We start from the raw sequence: 21047 nt of genomic DNA, 5'->3' as shown, positions 1-21047 counted from the left end.
CTCGGAGCACAGGTCTCCGCCAGGTCAGGTAGGTTAGTGTGGGCCAGTAATTCACCAATCACCAATCACGCTAGAGTGTGAAAAATCGGACGGATTCGTCTCAATCACTTCAGTAAAGAGACAATATGTACCGATTTGCGTGATGTTTGGACAGCATTTGTAGGAGTAGTATACTTTTTCTTTGTTGCAAAAATCGGCCTCCTGGTGGCACTATAATAGGGCAATGTTGAAAGGGTGGCATTTGTTCCTCAGCGTAGTGCGAATGTGCCTGCAAAGTTTCACCGCTATCGGACACTGCGTTCATGATTTGCTGCATTTTGCTCCAAATCTGAAGAATATAAATATTCCTTTCCCTCTCTTTTTTTTTTAAATCACCTCAGCTCACCTTTGCGCGCCAGTAGGGAGACCAGCTCCACACTTTGGGAAACACTGCACTAGACAATAATCTCACACACACACACACACACACACACACAGTAACTCAGGAATCTTATACAATAACGATATTATCATCTTAATGAGATTAATAATACAGCATGATATTAACCAGAGGTTAATAATACAGCATGATATTAACCAGAGGTTAATAATACAGCATGATATTAACCAGAGGTTAATACTACAGCACAATATAATACTGCATGATGTTAACTAGGGTTTAATAATACAGTATTAACTCTGGGTTATTAAAAGTTTCCGTAGCTGCTGAATATTTCATAATATATTGGCCTCTTCACAATGAGATATGCTTGTTTTTTTTACTGCCTCTGAGTCTTTCTATTAAGAAATCACTTTAGCGAGCGGCAGGCTCCGATTCTATTTAGAAAAGTAAATGACTTGAACAAATTATGCACTGGAAATAAAGTATTCAATTGTATGAGGTACTCTAAGCTGTAGGCACACACACATAACCATTTATATCTATCCATCTATCTATATCAATTAGGGCTGACCCAAATAATTTGAATATTCGACGCTTCGTTCGATGGCACGGAAAAAAATAACGACTATTCGTGTTTGTATTGTTTTCACTGTATTTTTTCATTTTTTATCAAAATAGCCGATCTAAAGCCCACAAAGCGTTGCAGCATGACATGTTGAGAGCTTGTAAATCTGCTCCCCTTCAAAGCCATGTGGTACGTTACGTTTTATGTTTTGACTCCGCCCCTGTCTGCCAGACGCACACACATGCACTGGCCGTGGCTAGGGCTGTCACGATTACAAACTTAAGCAGACGATTAATCGTGACTCAAATAATTGCGATTAACGATTTAATTGTGTGTTTGGCCATTGAACACTGGAACATATGAAAAAATAAAAAAATTGTACAGGGATATGACAAATAACTCTAAGAAATTATTGACATTTAATAATTGTATACATGTAAAAAATTGCAGAAATAGCAGATCTACAAGCTTACACGAAGTGACGCGTTGTAAGCTTGTAGATCTGCTATTTCTGTTTTTTAATATATTTGAAAATGTGTGAATATTTTTCAACATGGAAACGATGATGACGATTATGCATAAATAATTGCGATTATCTCAAATAATTGCGATTAGACAATTATGTAATAATTGTGACAGGCCTAGCCGTGGCCCCGGTGGCTATAAGCTAGGTCGCTAACTCATTTGCATGCACGCAGCCACAGATAAACCCACACCAGTCTAAAATCAATACATTTTTTATTTCATTTTGAGAAATGTACATCTAAGCATTTATAAGCACAATGATGTATGGGACAACTACTACAACAAAGAAAAATGCTGCGCTATCAGTGACTGTTTTTCCATATGGATATGTAATCAAATTAGATTATTTACGACGCATCACAACGTCGCATAAACATTGACGGAGAAAACATGCAGCTCACGTGACTACATAAGTAGTAAGTACATATATATATCTGTAAAGGATTCCAATATCAACAAAGTTTAGAATTAAAAGGGGTGTAAATCCATGTGTTGACTGAAGTCAACGTGGACAACTACCTCCTTTCCGGTATGTCGTAACGCGGCTGGCTTACAGTCCATTATTATATAATGTATTATCATAAATCATCTCTATATAATTTGTTTTGCATTGTATAGTTTAGCCTGCAACTGTTTCATTTAATTAATTTCGGTGTGTATGTTCTCTGGTTAGACACACACGCCAAGTGAGCAGCACAGCTTGACAGCCGACTCATTATTTAACAAATATTAAGAAAAAAACTATTTAGCCCGCCTAAGCTCCTCAAAGGCACTACTTTAGGACGTAAGATCCCTTGTCAAAGTGTACCAGAATCTAGGATCCATTCCAAAGGTACATTTTTATTTAATATTATGCTCTTTCGGTGTTGTGCAAGTGGCTGTAACTAATGCACACACATACGCCTCAGTCAAACAGAGAATTAGGAACAAAGAAAACGGACAGTAGAGTTATACGTATGAAGAACAAAGCCCGCCTGAGGTCCCATGATAACACACAGCACACAAAACAAAGCACACTCCAAAAACACACATAGACACATAATTGCTAATGCGCTAGCAGTTGACCTGATTGCAAACAAATGACTACTTTCTTTTCTCTCACACACACACACACACACTCACACACACACACACACACACACACACACAAGCCAGTATGAACACCCAAACAAAAACTAGTGTAAACATTTGCACACATAAGCACACACACAAACCCGAGTTGCTTGTTGATCTGCTATTTTCACTACTTCTTAATTTTTTTTCTTTCAATTTATGGAATTTCTTATGTATGAAGTTCTTTTGAAAAATGTTTGACTTTTTTTCTCCGATGCTGATATATGTTTTCTTTTTGGGGGGGGGGGGTATTTTTTTTTTAATTACAAAAGTTCTAGGAAACAAACAAAAGGGATATTTACTCGTGACCCATAACAATGGGTCCACGAACTAAAACCACTGCAGTAAACTAACAATTATGTGTGTGAGCGTGCCCCAAGCAGACACTGTAGTAGAGCCTAGATGAGCGACAGCTGAAATTTCCACCAAGGGAGTTGGGAATATTTAAAGTTTGTGCGTGTGTGAGTGTCATTCAAGCATGAAATTAAGGCCCCAACTGTCAACCTGTGTGTGTGTGTGTGTGTGTGTGTGTGTGTGTGTGTGTGTGTGTGTGTGTGTGTGTGTGTGTGTGTGTGTGTGTATGTGTATGTGTGTGTGTGCGTGTGCAACATACGTGCGCGTGCATGCACACACGTAAGTTTATACCTTTGTGTGTTTGTTTTTACAGTGCATGCATTCATATCTATACATATATACAGTATACACATTATATAGTATACTATACATACACAGTATATACAGCACATATGTACATTTTTGCATGAGTGTATGTATGTGCGAGTCTGCATGGGTGTGTGTACGTGTGTATCTCAACGTGAAAAGGTGACAGTGACGAAGATGACAGCAGCAGACAACCGTGTCATACCGTTCTCTCCGTCAGACCTGTGGCCTTTCAGCGGCCTGTCAACACGTTTACCAGGACACACCCTGATGACTGTCAATGGTAGGGCCGTTGAAATGCTCGGGGGGGGGGGGGGCATCTGAAATGTAGAAGCACTTTCTGTTTGCAAGGGCATTCAAGGTGCAATTTGTGCCATTTCACCTTGTCCCTGAAACTGCAACAATATCCTCCCTGATTCAGATCTCTACGCCTAGCCCAGACAGTGTCCCTGTGAGCCTATAATGGTTAGGTAATATAGAACTTCTGTAAGAAAATAAATCAGATTCTGGTTTAGATGGCATGGCAGATGAATGGCAGTTTTTAGAAAAAGTAGCAATTGGGAGACTGCTTAGTTAAATGTGACTTGTCTCCATCTTAAATAAAGGTCTCATCCATCCCAGATGGAAAACGTCCTTGTGGTGCATGTACTCAAATGTAATTATACTTACCGTTGCACCGCTTTTTAAGCAATAAGCACCCATATAATGGGAAAACTATATCCATCAAAGTGCCCATAACGTGTCACACGATGTCTGATTTATTTGATAATCTGCCCCTGTGCTTTACGTAAGCACCGGCTGCCGGCCAAACAGCCAACTTCTCATTTAAGTCCAGCTGGCTACTTTATTATATTAATGCTTTATTGTAGTAAAATAGTTTGTTGTGTGCATTCACAAGCACTAGCCTCCACTTCAAAACAATGCAAGTACACTGACAGAGAAATGGGCCTGTTTGTATCAGTCCTGCCCGCACAAGCTACAAGTGTGTGTATAATAATAGAATATAATATATTACATATTTTGACAGATGTGTCCAAGCATGTCTTTGAAGTTTTGGCTGCGAGTGTGTATTGGTATGGTATTATATAGCCACCATACGTATTATTTAACTTGCTCACAGGGTTCAATGTTGGAACCAGTGGGAGCTGAGCTTCCACAAGGAGGGGTCTGAGCTCCAAAGGAGGCATACTGTACATCTGTGGGGGTTGCTAATACTGTACATTACCAGTAACCATTATTTTAAATCACAAATAATACATTTTAATGTGCATTATTTACAGTAACGCCGGGAGAGGAAACATGGATGAACGGGACTGTGCCCTGTTCAATATTGCACAGAACTATTAACCTACACTGTGACAGTAATACAGTATTGGTCATAAATGAGCTGCTTAAATAGCAAAGCTCAAAGAAAAAGCGGAGTGCTTCCACAGAACACTGGAGAACTCAGCATCAGTATGTTTAAGGAGACTGCTACTGTAGTCCATTCCGGTCAGCCTATACAGTCACTAAAGAAAAGTTGCCTTGTAGCTACAAAATTCAATCTCATTATCAAATTTAATGAGATGAATGGAGCGACGCCTTATAGCTACAAAATTCAATCTCATTATCAGATTTAATGAGATGAATGGAGAAACAATTTAAAACCAATACATAAATATGGAAAATGGGGTGTGAGTCTGCAGTTCTGACAAGTTCTGGCAAGGGGGAGTTTGTTAAACAGCTTGGGAGCCAGGAGGGAGAAGAGTCTAAAGATACAGTATGTGGACTCTGTGTAGAGCATTGGCCAGGATGTTTTTGGGAAGGTTAGAACAGGTTTTCTGTGTTAGCTGATCTAAGTAAGCGGGATGAGGTGTGGGGTTGGATCATATCCTGAAGGTATGGCGGTGCCATGCGCGTTATCTTTGTCTATTCTTGTGTAATGAATGAATGAATAATGTATGAACAATGTCAGAAAACACAAATCTACAAATGTTAGTGTATAAAAAACAAAAAATTAAGCCTTTCATCAAACTAAGAATTCTAAATCGCATTCTAAAGTTAGGTCTTACACATAACTAATTCACTCGTATGACGCTTGTCAACCCAAACAGGTTGGCTAATTCCAATGTTACCTCCTCTTCACAATTGGTAGATTCATTATAGAACACAACTACAGCAATTAACAGACCTCGCAATTAAGTGATGGTTACACCTTCAAGAAAATGGCGGTCTACGCTAAGAATCAGAATCTGTTTATTTGTCACATAACAGTTTTACAGGTGTAAATCAGTGGGTCATTTCTTTTATATATTTTTTCTGTGCGTACAGTAGTACTACATGAGAAGAGAAAGAGAGCAAAGGGAAAGAGAAAGAAAACAGGTTATAGAACAAATAAAGATATGATATTTTGAACTTTAGCAGCATCATATGCAGGTGTGTACAGCTGCTTTTTTTTTTAATACAAATATAACAAATACATAGAGATTTTGTTGAAAATCAGTGTGATATCTTATACACCAAACAGCTCCGTCAGCTTAAAATTATACTGTACATTTTGGCAGCACATTTGTTCTCAGCCTTGAAGAAACTTAAAAGTATTTAATAAAATCTCCAAAATGGTCCATTTATATAAGGGAGATATGCATGCTGACTTTGTTCTTCCACCACTAAAGGGAACTAGAACCTCAGAATCTCAGTAGACCTCCGTTTTGTTCTAGGTGTAACCCATCACTTAATTAAAGGCTCTGTTCATTGCAGTAGTTGTGTGCTTTAATGGCTTTACTAAGTGTGAAGAGGAAGAAGCTTTACAATAGGATCCTGTGTGGGGGTAAATAAGCATCAAACTACTAGTTATGAGCAAGACTTCACTTTAGAAGCTGAACATATTCTGAGTAAGAAATAATTTAGAGTTACTTGGACACTATTAACACCTGCAGTTTTGTGTTTGTTAAGTATAGATCAGAGAATAACTATTCTTGTAGTATTACAACCTTACTGAGGCCTTACTGAGACCCATAATGAGCAAAGCACAGCAAGATCGTAATTTATGTACAACAACTTCCTCCTTACTATTAATAAGTGGTAATTAGAAGGTTATTGAAGGAAGTCAAATGATAATGGCATAGTACAGTAGTTGTAGAATATGGTCATGCAGAATTAATAAGGCATTGAGTGCCTCATCATTATCGATAAAGAGCCAATAATGCTACTAATGGTGAAGAATGGTGAATGCGTGTACATTATATTAAGTGTTACTGGGGTGCAACAGTTAATCAAACAAACAGACTTAATCGATTATTACCAAAATAATCAATCGATTTGAATAAAATAATCGATAACAAAGGAAATAAATCAGATCCTAAAGCTCACTTGCATGCAGACCTATGGTGTGCAGTTTCTACTTTTGATGATTAATTTGTCCATATAATTTATTTTTTAGCAAAATGGCAACAAATATGCAATGAAAAGATTCAAGGACTGGCTCTGAACTGGTTTCAAGCTGAAATCCTTGCAACCTACTTAAAGTTTTGGTACTGACTCTCTGGCTGATAAATGCTGCTCGAAGGGCTGAATAAAACATTACTATGCTGAAATTAAGTGCAATCCCCCCTTTTAATGAAGGTTAAAAGCTTCTTTCCAATTAATAAGTGCTGCTCTTGGACCAAGTAAATCACCCCCAGCAGCTTCACATCTTCAATTAAGGCTGAGATGCTGCAGCCAGGAATCTGAGCCAGGCAAGAAAAGAGGACGCTTTGTAGTTAAGTGATGCACTGCTCCCTGGTGGTCACTAGGTGTACTGCACGGCTGAGTGTTAATATAGGCTCCCTTGCCAAGGACAAGATCTCATTTCACAATGCAGTGATTTCCACACATGCATGCATGTAGCCATTAGCTAAGCATATATTCACACACACATAAGTGAACATACATGTGCGCACGCACACACACACACACACACACACACACACACACACACACACACACACACACACACACACACACACACACACACACACACACACACACACACACACACACACACACACACACACACACACACACACACACACACACACACACACACACACACACACACACACACACACACACACACACACACAATTATTTAACTGATGATGAATAAATTACATTAGTGATCGTAGAATTAGACCATGTATCAACACAGAGCAGTCATGTTAGCCAATATGTGAGAAGAAGTGAAGCTGATACAAAAATTGCAGGGTTGAAGCGAGGTTTCATTGCCCAAAATGACCTCCACGCCCACTGGTTTATTAACAGTACTGTAAAATAATCCCTTACATTACAAGATAAGGGATATTTGTAGCCATTTTGTGAGCCTGACAATTTAAGAGCCTGAGGATTACAGCACCCAGATCCGTGAGCAATGATTCCTAAACTCTACACAGGATCTATTCAGACAGACAGATCAACAGAAAGTAAGCTAGGCGTGCCACCTGCTGGTGATGAGAGGATCAGCAGGGGAGCCAGACATAAGTAAATACAATCCCAATGGTTCTGAACTACCTGTAGTCAGGGGATATTTAAAAAATCTTGGAATAAATTCCTTACCAAAAAAGTATTCACCAATGTGTTTGTAAAGGTGTCTAGTAAATATCACAAAGACTGAAATGCAGTTTCCCTAGGAGAATTTGTGACAGCTCCTGAAAGTTGGGGTACCCACCATAACCTTATGCGGGGGGAAAAAAAATAAAAATGTAATTCTGTTTTAAGTAGCATGTGAGCAAATGCTTGCAATGGATTCAGAATCATAAAAACACCCTAGTTTGACCACTCACATGCTACTTAAAACAGAATTAAATTTTGATTTTTTTTCCCTGCATAAGGTTATGGTGGGTACCCCAACTTTCAGCAGCTGTCAAAAATTCCCCTCGGGAAACTGCATTTCAGTCTTTGTGAGATGTGTTACTAGACACTTTTACAAACACATTGGTGAAGATTTTTTTTGGTAAGGAATTTATTCCAAGATTGGATTTTTTTCTGCTAATATCCCCTGACTACTGGGGACTCTCAGCTGTTAAAGCTGGTTTTCAAATCGCAAACTAATTAACACCTGGTTGGGACTGAATCCAGAGGGACCAGTTCAATACCTGGTGGAATCGAACACACAGCAGCAGTCTGGAGGTAAGAACCATCACAGAGGATGACTCAGAGAAATAATTGTGTTTTCCGGTGCCTGGTAGCTCAGCCAGTTAGTACACAGACCATATGCTCCTTGTGAACGCAAGGACTCGGGTTGGAATCCAAACCCTGACATGTCTCACATGTCCTTCCTCTCACTCTCTCTGCCCTTGCTTTCCTGTCTCTCTGCATCAGACTTTTTCAAACCTTTTGTGCCCAAGGCACACCAATGGGCTAGCCAAAATCTCAACGCACACCTGTTTTCATAGTGCAAGTAGCCTATAATCTACAAACCATGGCATGCAGCCATAGATTTGGCTGAAACAATTATGACTTTGAAGAAAGCAGCTGACGCACTAAGAGTAAAGACAATTCCATTATCAAACAACACTTATCAAACAACATCGATGATGTGTCCATTAACCCATTAAGACCGGGAACGCATCTGTGTCATTTTCGATCTTGTAGATCTGCTATTTTTGGAAAAATCGGGAGAATTTGCGCAAATACACGTTTGCCCGGGACCCAAGCTAGTGAAAATAGCAGATCTACAAGCTCTCAACGAGTCACTTCGTGCCACGTTGCGAGCTTGTAGATCGGCCATTTTCACTACTTCTTAAACCTTTTTAAAATGTATTTATGGAAATTAGATTTTTTTCATTTCCTTTATCAAATACTTTTGGAAAATGTTGGAATTGTTTTGAATTGATGAAAAGTTATAATTTGTTTGGTTTAAACTTTTTTAAGTCTTTGGAATAAATACGTATTTATTTTTAAATGTAGCAAACGGAAAAAAGGAGATCCACAATGCAAATCAAATGGAAACGATAGACAGTAGACGCATCGATTTGGGTAAAACACGCCATGTACGTAAGTGGAAGGTGGGGCTTCCAGATACCCAACACAACACACACATTGTGTGTGTTGTGTCCTGTGTGATGTGATGTGAATGTCACGTGAGGTTTAGGTGAGCCCAGTGCCCACCACAGATGGGCATGGATGGATGAGTAGTCCAGGGCACAGCACAGAGATGGCCTGATTAACTGTGCGTGTGCGTGTGCTCTAAAATCCCTATACTGTATGCATGAGAGTGCTGCAAGGTTTTGACAGATTTTTTATTGAGTAATTTCTTAACGAGTTTGAAAACCGTACAGCAGTACAGTAAAAAAGGGAATAAAGAAAAAAGACGATGCTAAAAGGATAACACAAAAAGCCCCGGGGTGCTTGTTTCTATTGTGGTCCATTGTACTCAATTCATCATCATGACATATAATACATACATTATCAAGGTGTGTCTTTTATGCCAGGCTGTGGGTGTCTGTCATTAAAGCATTAGAGCATGACACCCTGATTTTTTTGTTTGCTTTCTGGTGCAGGTTTTTTTTTAAATACAGAAAGGTACAAACATGGCATAAGGCTGACCTTATACAGAGGTACGCCATGATGTAAGCAATGCAGCTACAGCTAATAATATTAATAGTGGTTGTGTTACATTTAAGTGTGCCACGAATTTACAATACTGTTGCCTATTGTCTATGCTTGCACATTTGCTCACCCATGGCTCTGGGCACAGCTAATTTAACACACCCATTATTAATTGTATTAGCTGCGGCTGTGTTGCTCAGTGCTTAGTCGGTGCAGTGTAGAGCTACCTTAAAACAAACCCCACATGTCCGCTACTGCATGTCAGTCAGTGTGTGTTTCTCTGGAGGAGCACATGTGTTTCATGACACAGCAGAAAGAGGTACCAAGGACAGGTCATCAAAGCTCTCTGAGCCTAGCTACCTGCTGTGCCAAGTTCTCTCTCTCTCTCTGTGTGTCTGTGTCTGTCTGTGTCTGTGTCTGTGTCTGTGTGTGTGTGTGTGTGTGTGTGTGTGTGTGTGTGTGTGTGTGTGTGTCTCTGTGTGTGTGTGTGAGTGTGAGTGTGAGTGTGAGAGAGTTTATAGTTTTCCCTCAGAAACTACAAATCCTTTCATGCTTACTGTGAGTGGTGTGCATTTCAAATCACATGGGAGGGACGAGTTTGTGTGAAGAGCGGAAGGTGAAACTTTGAGGCTAGACTGAGAAGAAGCTAAGGACTTAATAGCTAGGATCAATACTACCATGATAATGAAGAGAAAGAGTCTCTCACACACACACACACACACACACACACACACACACACACACACACACACACACACACACACACACACACACACACACACACACACACACACACACACACACACACACACACACACACACACACACACACACACACACACACACACACACACACACACACACACACAATATAGGGCATTGTGCAGACGGAGTGGAATAACAGCTGAGGAGCTCAGGTGAGTCACCACACTGCAGTGGTCAGAACAGAGATGCCACACCCAGACGCAAGGCCTACACAGAAAATTCTTCATTGTTAATTTAACTCTGAGAGTGTGCAAATGTAACACTTATAGGGTCCATTTGGGTACATCTTGTAAACTCTTCCAAGTGGGTAAATTAACAGACGATTTGTTACGCTAAAGCCATCCGATATAGAGTATTTAGATAGGTCTTGCCACAAAAGCAACTGTGTTATTACTGCCCTACTGTATGTGCTATTAGGCCAGAAATAGCTAGCTGTGTGACAGAACATGCGAGTCATGCGGTGAGGCTGGCTGAGTTCCAGCCTATCAAAGGATCCTCCATGAACAGCAGTTCTACAGTTTATAGACTACGTGGTTTGTACTTTCTTTATAAACAGAGTTAACAGACACAACAGGAGACTGTATGATCAAACCCATATATAACCATTCCTTTTTATTATAATTTTTACGTAAAATAGTGAAAATAGTCTACAAGCTCACAACGCGTTACATCGCAAGCTTGGAGATCTGCTGTTTTCACTACTTTTGTTCGACACTCTGCCTGACAGCAATGATATGTTTCAAAATGTCCAAAGAAGAATACCCGTTTTTGTGCATTTTGATTTTGAAACATACGTTTGACCTGTGTGTAAAGTAAACTAAGTAGGTAAGTAGCAAGCCATGTGGCCCCGAGGTCAGGAGCCTATCTCCGGTTTCCTTATAGCTAAGCATCAGGCAGCTTCAAGTGCAAGTACACCCCCTGGTCATGACGCGAGTATGTCACAGGAACTTACCCTAATCCAACCCTGGCCTTGACGCTGTGTGCCAAGCAGGGAGGCATTGGGTACCATTTCTATTGTCTTTGGTATGACTCAGCTCTGTTACTCTGCACTGCAGTCTGTAGTCTCCTCAGATCCCACTCTGGACCTGCTTCCTCTGCCCAAGCCTCAGTTACAGGCTCCAACTTCCCCTAGCCAGCAGGCCATCTTCTCCATGATCTGCAATAAATATCTTTCACCTTAAATCCTGTCTCGTTCTCTGTGTATGCACATGGGTTTACCTGTTCTGCAGCCCCCCATAGGTACGGTAAGATAATTGTTTATTCATAAAGTGCCTTTCAACATGTGTTACAAGGTGGTGTACAAAGAATTAAGTCATGAAAATAAGTTTTAAAAAAATCACACCCAGTGTGAAGTGGGCGGTGTGGTCATCACAGTGGTCATCACAGTGATGGAAGCTCACTTAAAAAAAAATGTTTTTTTTTAAGTGCATATTCCTATTTATAGGTTATTGATTTCATCATGTGTCTCGCTAGCCAATCACAGTGCTGAATAGATTCAGCCAATCACAGTACAGCTAGGGGTGTACTAATGCTAGGGGTGTACTAATTATGAGCCAATCACAGTACAGCGAAGGGTGTACTAATGAGGTGTCCCAACCCCACTTATAGGGGCGGCTACACCGCCCAAAAACAGGATAGGTCAACAGACAGTAAAAACACTACAGAAGGTGAACACATTACAATATAAAGTGCTTGCAAAACAGTTTTTAGCAGCTTTGGTTCCATTTGTACACTCTCAAGAGTTATGATGGTCCTTGAAATTAAATAGTTTGAGAACCACGGTCCTAGGAATACACAATATCATCATGTAGATAAAACAAGCAGATTGGCATACTCGTCGATGCCGATAGCCGCATTTAAGGCAGTATCGGCAGCTTTTCCGATACTAGTATCGGAACAACTCTAGTTCTATGTGTCGTTCTCTGACCACAAACGGGTCACGTCCTGTTCTACAGAAGCAGGATGTAGTCTGTGAAGACTACAGGAAAGAGACGAGATGAGGAGATAACGGTGAAATCTGCTGCTTGGGGGCAGCATGCATGGACAGGGACATCAAGGCCACTGTGGCTTCGGGGCAGATCATCTTTTTGAACTGAGGGAGAACGGTGGCCATAGCCTCCATGACATTCCTGCCCTGCCCTGGGATGTAATATCAGACTCTGCATTTCTTATTGCCAGGGAAAGGTGATCCAATGTTTCTTAGTTGTAAGAAACAGCACTGGACAACTTCATGGAATACAAAGTTCATGTGTTGGTCAAAGAGGACTCTTTCTAATGCTTGAGTAACATTAGCGGCTAGAGGACCAATAATTCTCTCAGGGCCTATAGTGAGCACTTTTTTTTGTCCAGGTTAACATAAGGGATGACGAGACCGATTCAGATTTTTGCAATTCGACAAATCTGAGGCATTCAGAAAATGTTCAATTAACTGCCATAATGTTTAAAAAATGAGAGGCACTTGACAATTCCTAGTCATGTCTCTTCATAGTTATAATAATTTGTTGGTTACCGTGTTGCTCACTTTAATTATGCTGAAATCACGCGTTTCAGCATAATAAAAATCATCAGGAGTTTGATCTGTTTGAACTCTGAATCTGCATGCAGACTGTTTAAATGCGGCGGATAGAAGGAAGAAGGTGTTCTTTCCTACCTAAATCTCTCCTCCTTGCACTGTCATCAGAAACACTGGGTGATAAGGGTCATAATTTTGGAAGTATTACTGTTGCATAATCCATGTATTGCACAGTGCTTGCAGTGTTTTATCCACAACGTTTTGTCATTGTCATAGGTAACACTAAATTCGTGAAGCCTGATTCAAATAGAATACATTTTCAGTTACTGCATTGTCTATTTCTCGCTTCAAATGTTTTCAAAAACATTCTTGCGAGCAATGTTTAGTTGTAAATTACATTGTGTGTTTGTATGGCTATCATGTTGGATACAGAATAAAATCAAGCAGCGCAGCAGGTGCTCTGAGTCTTTGATTAGACAGCGGTCTGTTATAGAGCTCATCGGTCATTATTCAGAAATAACACACCGCTGAATTCAGTGATTGACCAATCAGAATCAAGCATTCAACCAAGCCATGTAATAATAAAACATATGGCTGCCAAACTTTTAATAGGCAGAGGAAACAGTGTGAGCCAAACCATTAGTATGGGTGGCACACAGTCACAGTCTGGGTTATATAGAGGGTACTAAGGTAATGATTAGGCAGAGTTATTTCCTCTCTCACTGTGTGAAGGGAGAGAGCAGAGCCTGAGCCGAGAGAAGAAGAAAGACAAGGGATGGGGAGAGTGGGAGGGAATAATGGAGGGTTGACAACATGGAGAGAAGAGATAAGCAGCACCTTTCTCTCTGCACAAGTCACACACGTGCCCATCATCTCTCCCACCCTGCCACTTTCACACTCACCTCTCTTGGCAAGAAGTACTTTACACTGTACATGTAAGCGGTATATGGCAACCTCCCACCACCTCAGAAACACCCACCAACACACTTATTAAGAAGGATTAATAGGACTAATTCCTAACACATGGTACAAATAGTCCACTCACAAGAGAATCACAAAATACAAGCTATAAGTCCAACTTGCCTTGCATATGTAACAACAAAATCTAACATACAACCTGCAGTACTAACAATGAAAATGAGTAAGACCTGACCACCTGTCACCAGTAATAGAATAATGCACTAGACTATAATCTGAAAAATATCCAACACGATTCTACAAATTGCACAACAAAAATTCACACTGAGGAAAGAGTGCTGTAGTGCATTGTGTGCCACGTGCATTTCACAACAAAAGACCAGAGTAACATAAGTGGGGTGTGGCATACACAAGGCTTTACAAAGTAACCTGTAGGGGTTGAGCGCTTGGAATTCTGGGTAACATGACAAACACTGCCTAGACTCCAAATGTTTATCAAACAACAAACTTGATAAACTAGTCGGATCCAATAGCCCTGAGCCCTGTCAGTTAGGGGCTATTGGCTCTGCCTAACGTTACACTCTTATTTGGTGACCACATATAAGCTAATATTTAACCACTTTAAAGCCGGCATCCCAATTTTGGCATAGTAAGTGAAAATTAAAAACAAATCCACCAATTTTTTGCAGACAGTATTGTATGGCATGTACCAGCTGGCGTATAGAGCGCATAAACGCAAAATGTGCGCGACACGCGGAAAGATGCGCAAGACAATGAATCCACGCTTTTGCATTGACAAGGGGCTGCCATAGCTGAGTGGTCAGTGAGCCCGCCTAGGCAGCCAGAGGCCCTGGTTGTCCCAGGTACGATTCCAGGCCACGCCAGCATATGTGTCGATGAAATGAAATTTGTCCCTAAGCAAGACTCTTAACCCCTAATTGCTCACAGGCCCTCATTGGAAACAAGCCCGCAAGGACTTTCATGAACGTCCTGTTAAAAGGAATTATCCTTATCCTTATCCTACAAAGCATTGGCAGATTCCGCACCATAGGTCAAATAAAAGTGCGGTGTGACCGTGCCCTTTTGCAAGTTTCCCGTTCAAACCCGCTGCCTAGCATAACTATGGGGGAAATAACCGGAACAGGAAAACAGGTAGGCCACCTTATGGAAACCTACAGTTATGCACAGAGCCGATTTGGCTGTCTCGTGTGATAGTATGCTACTTTGACCTTTGTTTACATATCAAAAACGATACCACCAAAATACAGCGAGAGGCCAATGCGTTTCTACAGGTTTATGTTTTTTATTATTTTGTAAATACAGGTCAAATGTACTGTACATACAATGCCTTTAACCCTAGCCACCCACCCACGAGCACAATCCCTTGCCCTCTCAACTGCGTGATACAGCTGAGGATAGGCAACACACTGATGTGGGTGTTTTTGAAGATTTCATACAAACACACCAACTCAAAAAGACATCTTTAACTGTCAAGCTGGGAGGAGTCCACGTGACGTCTGAAGGTCATAAATAACAACGTCTATAATGACATAACATGTGTAGAACTAACACAGTGTGAAGGCCACGTCATTCTATGCAAAATAATATCCATGTAACAGAAGGGTAGGGGGGGGGGGCTGGCCAGATGCACGTGAGAAACGGATCAAAGGAAATCCACTGAGATTGACAGAATGGGATCTGACTGCAGGCAGTGGTGGAAAAAATACTCACATTTCTTACTTGTGCACTTGTTACTTGTGTACATTGTGAGCTTTTAGATCGGATATTTTCAAATGGCCGAAATGTATACTGTATAGGGCTGAAGTGGGTAATGTATGTTTTGTAATAATAATCAAAATATACAAAGTAGCCCAACTAAAGTTTTCAAATAATTGTAGTGGAGTAAAAAGTACAATATTTGTCTCTAAGATGTAGTGGAGTAGAAGTAAGAAAACTGGAAACACTAAAAGAATTACCTCATAATTGTACTTAAGTACAGTAGGCCTACTTGAGTAAATGTACTGAGTTACTTTACACCACTTACTGCAGGAAAGCGTAGTGAAATCACGTCAGCACAGTATGATGACGTAAAACTCTCACTCACAGGTGGGGGGGGTTTGGTTTCCCAGCCAAAAATGTAATAAATAGTGTGTGTATTGCTGCTGCTGACGTGCACTGCTTCATTCATTTGGAGACCTGGGTACACACACACGATGCGTTTTCCGTTCATAAATAAACCAGTCAAGGACATGACATGGATACTGGATACTACTACAGCAGGAGGGATGCGATCGTGCACGCGCGCGCACGCAAGCGTCACACACTCACACAAGCTGACCATGACATTGTTGGCGTTACGAGCGGCTCACTAGTCACTACACTGACAACCGCTACACCGACATTGGTGACCTATCGAATTTGGTGACTGCACACATAGGCTTGCTGTTTTGCAATAGGGGGCGGATGCTTATAGCATGGAAACACGTTTATATATTTTAGATCTGGTGGAATTGTTGTTATGCTTTATATCAGATAAATACTGGGGATTAATGCTGAGTAGAAAACATTGTACATAATGTTAAAAGGCTACAAAAAGCCTTCAAAAAAATGTACCAGAAATGACTTCGATGCAGCTTAACTAAACAAACCAATAAAACCGAGCCCTGAAACATGACTGTCATGGATGAACTTCAACCTGGTGTTTGCACTCTCTCCCTTCTTGGCCCGTACATCTACATAAACGTTCAAATTTCAAATATGAAGTGCTCACCCCATGGCCACGGATGTTACAATTGTGTATGGGCCCTCAGAAGTACCCGTATCTTCCGTATTGTTCAATGAAAAGCATTTTAATCCTCTTGGTGGCCATTTCTCTGAATTTTCTCCTTATGCTTTCAACTACGCGACCCTATCGGTTGGGAGGTATATTGCACTCCGAGACATTATAACTATGAGAAAATGGCCACCAATCGGATTAAAATGCTTTTTATTTAACAATGTGGAAGATACAGGTACATCTGAGGGCCCGTACATAATTTTAACATCAGTGGCCATGGGGTACGCACTTTATATTTGAAATCTGAAAGTTTAAGTAGATGTACGGACCAAATAGGGAGAACGTGCAAACACCAAGTTGAAGTTCATCCATGACAGCCGTGACAGACGACCGTCGTGTGACCCATGGCTACAATAAAACCCAACACCAATAAATGGACAAAATCAACACCAGTGGTGTTTCAGCTCACCTTTGGCCTCGCAGTCAGCACAAAGTTTGTTGTCATCCTCCCTGAGCATCTGAGACAGAATAACCTGGTGCTGCTCATTCAGTTTCTGGGCTTTCTCTCTCTCTGAGCGCGTCGTCATCTCTCCACAGTGTGTGTGTACGGCCTCTTGCTGGGTGCTGGGTTAAGGTTAGGACTACACAAAACACACTGACACCTTGTTGCCCGGATCAAACTTTTCTACTTCTCATGTATTATAAAAGCAGGGACATCATCATCATGCATGCAGATTCACACAGCAGCAGCAGCAGCCAGCTTGCATTCAGCTTTGTAAACTGCCAAAGGAATATGGTTGCCATGCATCGACCGTTGCGTCACTTCAAGTTCATCTATCTGTCTTTTCAAAGTAAAAGTCCACACGGGTAGACTTGGCTTTTGTGTTGCACGGCCCAGGTAATTTAGACCTGGCGTCCCTATTTCGGGCATGTCATAATGCAAAAAAAAATAAATAATAATAATAATAATAGTTTTAAAGGTAAGCTAAGTGATTTACTTTTTGTTAAAATAAGTGTTAAATAGCTCTATATTCTGATAGTAATCATTGCTATAGAGTGTTTGTTCAGTAATAGGAGTCTCCCATGTCTCTCCAGCTCTTTATTAAACAGAAAATGCATTTTATTTAGTAAGACATGAGAACAACAGTACATGGAAGTACAAATTCACAATACAAGGTCTACTAAACTGGAAGGCTCATAAAGCACTAAGCTTGTTTAAAATGAATGAGATCCCCACGCACACAAATCATGATGACATATAAGAAACAGACAGATATACACACTCCTATACAGAACGTCATACAATCAGCTTACAGGTTACTGGTATGAAAAATAAAAAATATGTACAAGAGAGAAAAAAAGTAAAAGTTCGGGGGGGTGGGGGTTAGGTTAAGTTGTTTGGAGCCTTGTTTTTAAGGCCTTGGTGGTGTTGTGATATCATGAGGAGCATAATGGAAATGACCTTGTATGAGGGCCCCTGCAAGAATCATCAAGGTATTCTTACTGACTAGAGAGGAAATACTACAAAGAGCTCTCTCCTGATTGGCTTAAATGTTGTCACCTACCTAAAAATGGACTATGTTCTGTTTACTAAAGAGCTGGAGAGACCCCTGTGACCGAACAAACGCTCTGTAGCAATGATTACTATCAGAATATAGTACCTTAACCCTTTTACAAAAATAAGAAAAAAATATCACTTACCCTACCTTTAATAATAATAATAATAACTAGAAAAAGTGCTCATCGGAGCACAGATCTCCGCAGGTCAGGTAGGTTATTGTGGGCCAGCAATGTTCGGAATTCGCCAATCAGGGTGGAATATGAACAATCGGACAGATCCGTCTTGATCACATGACTATAGAGATAATGTGTACCGATTTGCGTGATGGATAAAATCTATAGGAGTAATATAAAAAATTTTTTTGCTAAAATCTGCCTCCTTGTGGCGCTATAACAGGCCGATCTGAAAAATATGGGGCAGAGGTTCTACTCTGGCACCTGCAGGAGTGTGCGTGCACACATGCAGTTTCGCTGCCATCGGGACAACGGTGCCGGAGATTAGCTGTTCACAGACAGACGGACACACAGACAGACACACGGACGGAGGGATGGACGGACAGGGTGCAAAACATAGTAACAACACACCAATAATAACAACACACCAAACCACTGCAATCTAAAAAGGTGCCTGCTGTATGCCCTTCACCAGAATATTTAGAGCAACAATCCAACAGATCTTTGTTTTGGGCAGTCCCCAGGCCAGAGCCCACGGCCCTCTGACCTCCTCAGATGCCCTCAGCTCAGTCGCCACCCCTGGTGCATAGTCCAATCTTAATCCATTACACCAGTGGTTCTCAAACATTTGTAATTAAGGCCACGGACCGACCGGTCAGACCCGCATAACTCTGACAGTGTACATACAGTATGCAACCAAATGGACCCTTAATGGTTCAATTGATTTGTACACAGTCAGATACAGCCCCAGTCCATTTGGTTCCTAACTATCAATCATTTTGCTGGGGACCCCCTGGAGCCCCCTCAAGGACCCCTGGGTGTCCCCGGACCCCACTTTGAGAACCACAGCATTACACTATACCATTTGATTTAAGGCACAAAAATAAGGAACAATACACTGGTTTGGTTTGCATGGTAGACACACAGGGGAACTTTTTTTTTAATGTTCAAAGACAACTGTACGGTGTGTTAGACATGGCACAGGCAGAATCTGTATATTCCTAATCATAATTAAATAACTGCTAATAAAATACCACAAAAATACAGTACATGTCTAACATAAGGCTTTCATGGAATGTAGCCTGAGAGGAAAGAATTAAAAACTGCATCATAGGAATAATAATAAAAACGGATCTGACACCAGATCAGTAGGAAATCTGAAATACAGTAAAAACGATACAAAGAAAATGTTAAAACAATCATAATAAATTAATGGCATATATAATACACGCATGTGATTGCAACAGATAATATTCAACATAATCTACAGTCACAAAACTCAAACTCAAACTTTGGGTTAAAAGAGGCTTTGTTACCTTATATAAAAGTTATTTGTGAAATATCAAATGATGGTGACACCATTGCATGAGGAATATTCAGACATCGTATAACTGAGAAGAACAGAATGAAAAGCTGATAGTAATATCACCTGTATTCTTCTCATTAGCTCCTGTTGATGCTTAATTCTTCAAAATACTTCATAGGTATTTAACTCGCTGTTTAGCAGTAGCTGATTAGTGGTTATCACTACCAGTTTTCTTGTGAAAGATAAAGTGCACATCACAGACCTAGATCAAATAGATATTGAACAGAATCATGCATGTGGCATGTTCAAACTTCTAAAGCGCTCCAAACAAAATCCCAGCAATTTTGCGAACACTTGCAAAACATTTGCAAAACAACACACACAGCAGCATCCTGGGTGTTAATTCAACCACACCCACTCTCACAGTTAAATGAACACTCAGGATTTTACTGTGCATGAATCCACAAAAAAATACAAAACTTGCTCAAGACTGCAGGAACATTGTATGGCATCTCTGCAGCTTTTAAACAGAGTACAGCTTGTCGTCACAAGGGGGCAGTAAAGACCAACACTATTGGTAAAAGTCCTGCAGGACCCATGAACTTTGGCAGCTTCCTACAAGTCAGGGTCAACAGGTTATATACTCTGGCCAGGTGGGCCAGAAGTTAGACCGTTTCAGAACAGAAAACTTAAAAGTTTGATCCCACCGGACCCATGCGTCCTTGAAGAACACACTGAGCCTATTTCCTGCTCACTCATTCAAAGTCTCTGGATAACAGTCAGTGTAAACGGTAAATACATAAAAGTGTAAATGTATTCAGATGTAGATGTGCAACAAAACTGGTGAGTTGCCTTGTTGAATGAACTTTATAATTGGTAATAAGGTGTTTCTGATTCTGACTTCACAAAGTGGAAGTTCAGAGACAAAATTGTAACCAACTCAGAGCAGAGTTCCACAGTATTTTGGACCAAATGGTTTATCGCATTGGTCATAGGATGATGGTCCCAGTTTAACCAATAATACTTGGGAAAATTGACCCCAGTACTTGATAGACCTTAATTTACAGTATGTCGACACAGAGAGCGTTTTCACATCATGTCATTTCAACCTTGGTGAATTGTTAACACTGGGTAAGAGCATCAGCTAAATGTCCTAAATACATTAATAAACTCCCACTGTTCTGAGAATTGTTTATGAGTGTGTTTACTTGCAAAGCTGCATCC

General features: G+C 40.6%; 1 protein-coding gene across 6 annotated transcripts in view; it reads right to left on the bottom strand.

Moving 5' to 3' along the window:
* The window catches only part of LOC308101034 (stromal membrane-associated protein 1-like), a 117406-nt gene extending 99845 nt beyond the window's left edge, over positions 1 to 17561 (bottom strand). For all 6 annotated transcript variants that reach the window (XM_080450318.1, XM_080450317.1, XM_080450319.1 and 3 more), the window contains exon 1: positions 17253 to 17561. In XM_080450318.1, coding sequence (XP_080306444.1) covers positions 17253 to 17370 — 118 coding nt within the window. In that variant the 5' untranslated portion in view covers positions 17371 to 17561. The remainder of the gene's footprint in view (positions 1 to 17252) is intronic.
* Positions 17562 to 21047: the final 3486 nt, after the last annotated feature.

This window comes from Gymnoscopelus braueri, assembly GCF_963280865.1.
Source record: "Gymnoscopelus braueri genome assembly, chromosome: 14".
NCBI classification, from domain to species: Eukaryota; Metazoa; Chordata; class Actinopteri; order Myctophiformes; family Myctophidae; genus Gymnoscopelus; species Gymnoscopelus braueri.
This window is presented reverse-complemented; position numbering and strand designations above follow the sequence as displayed.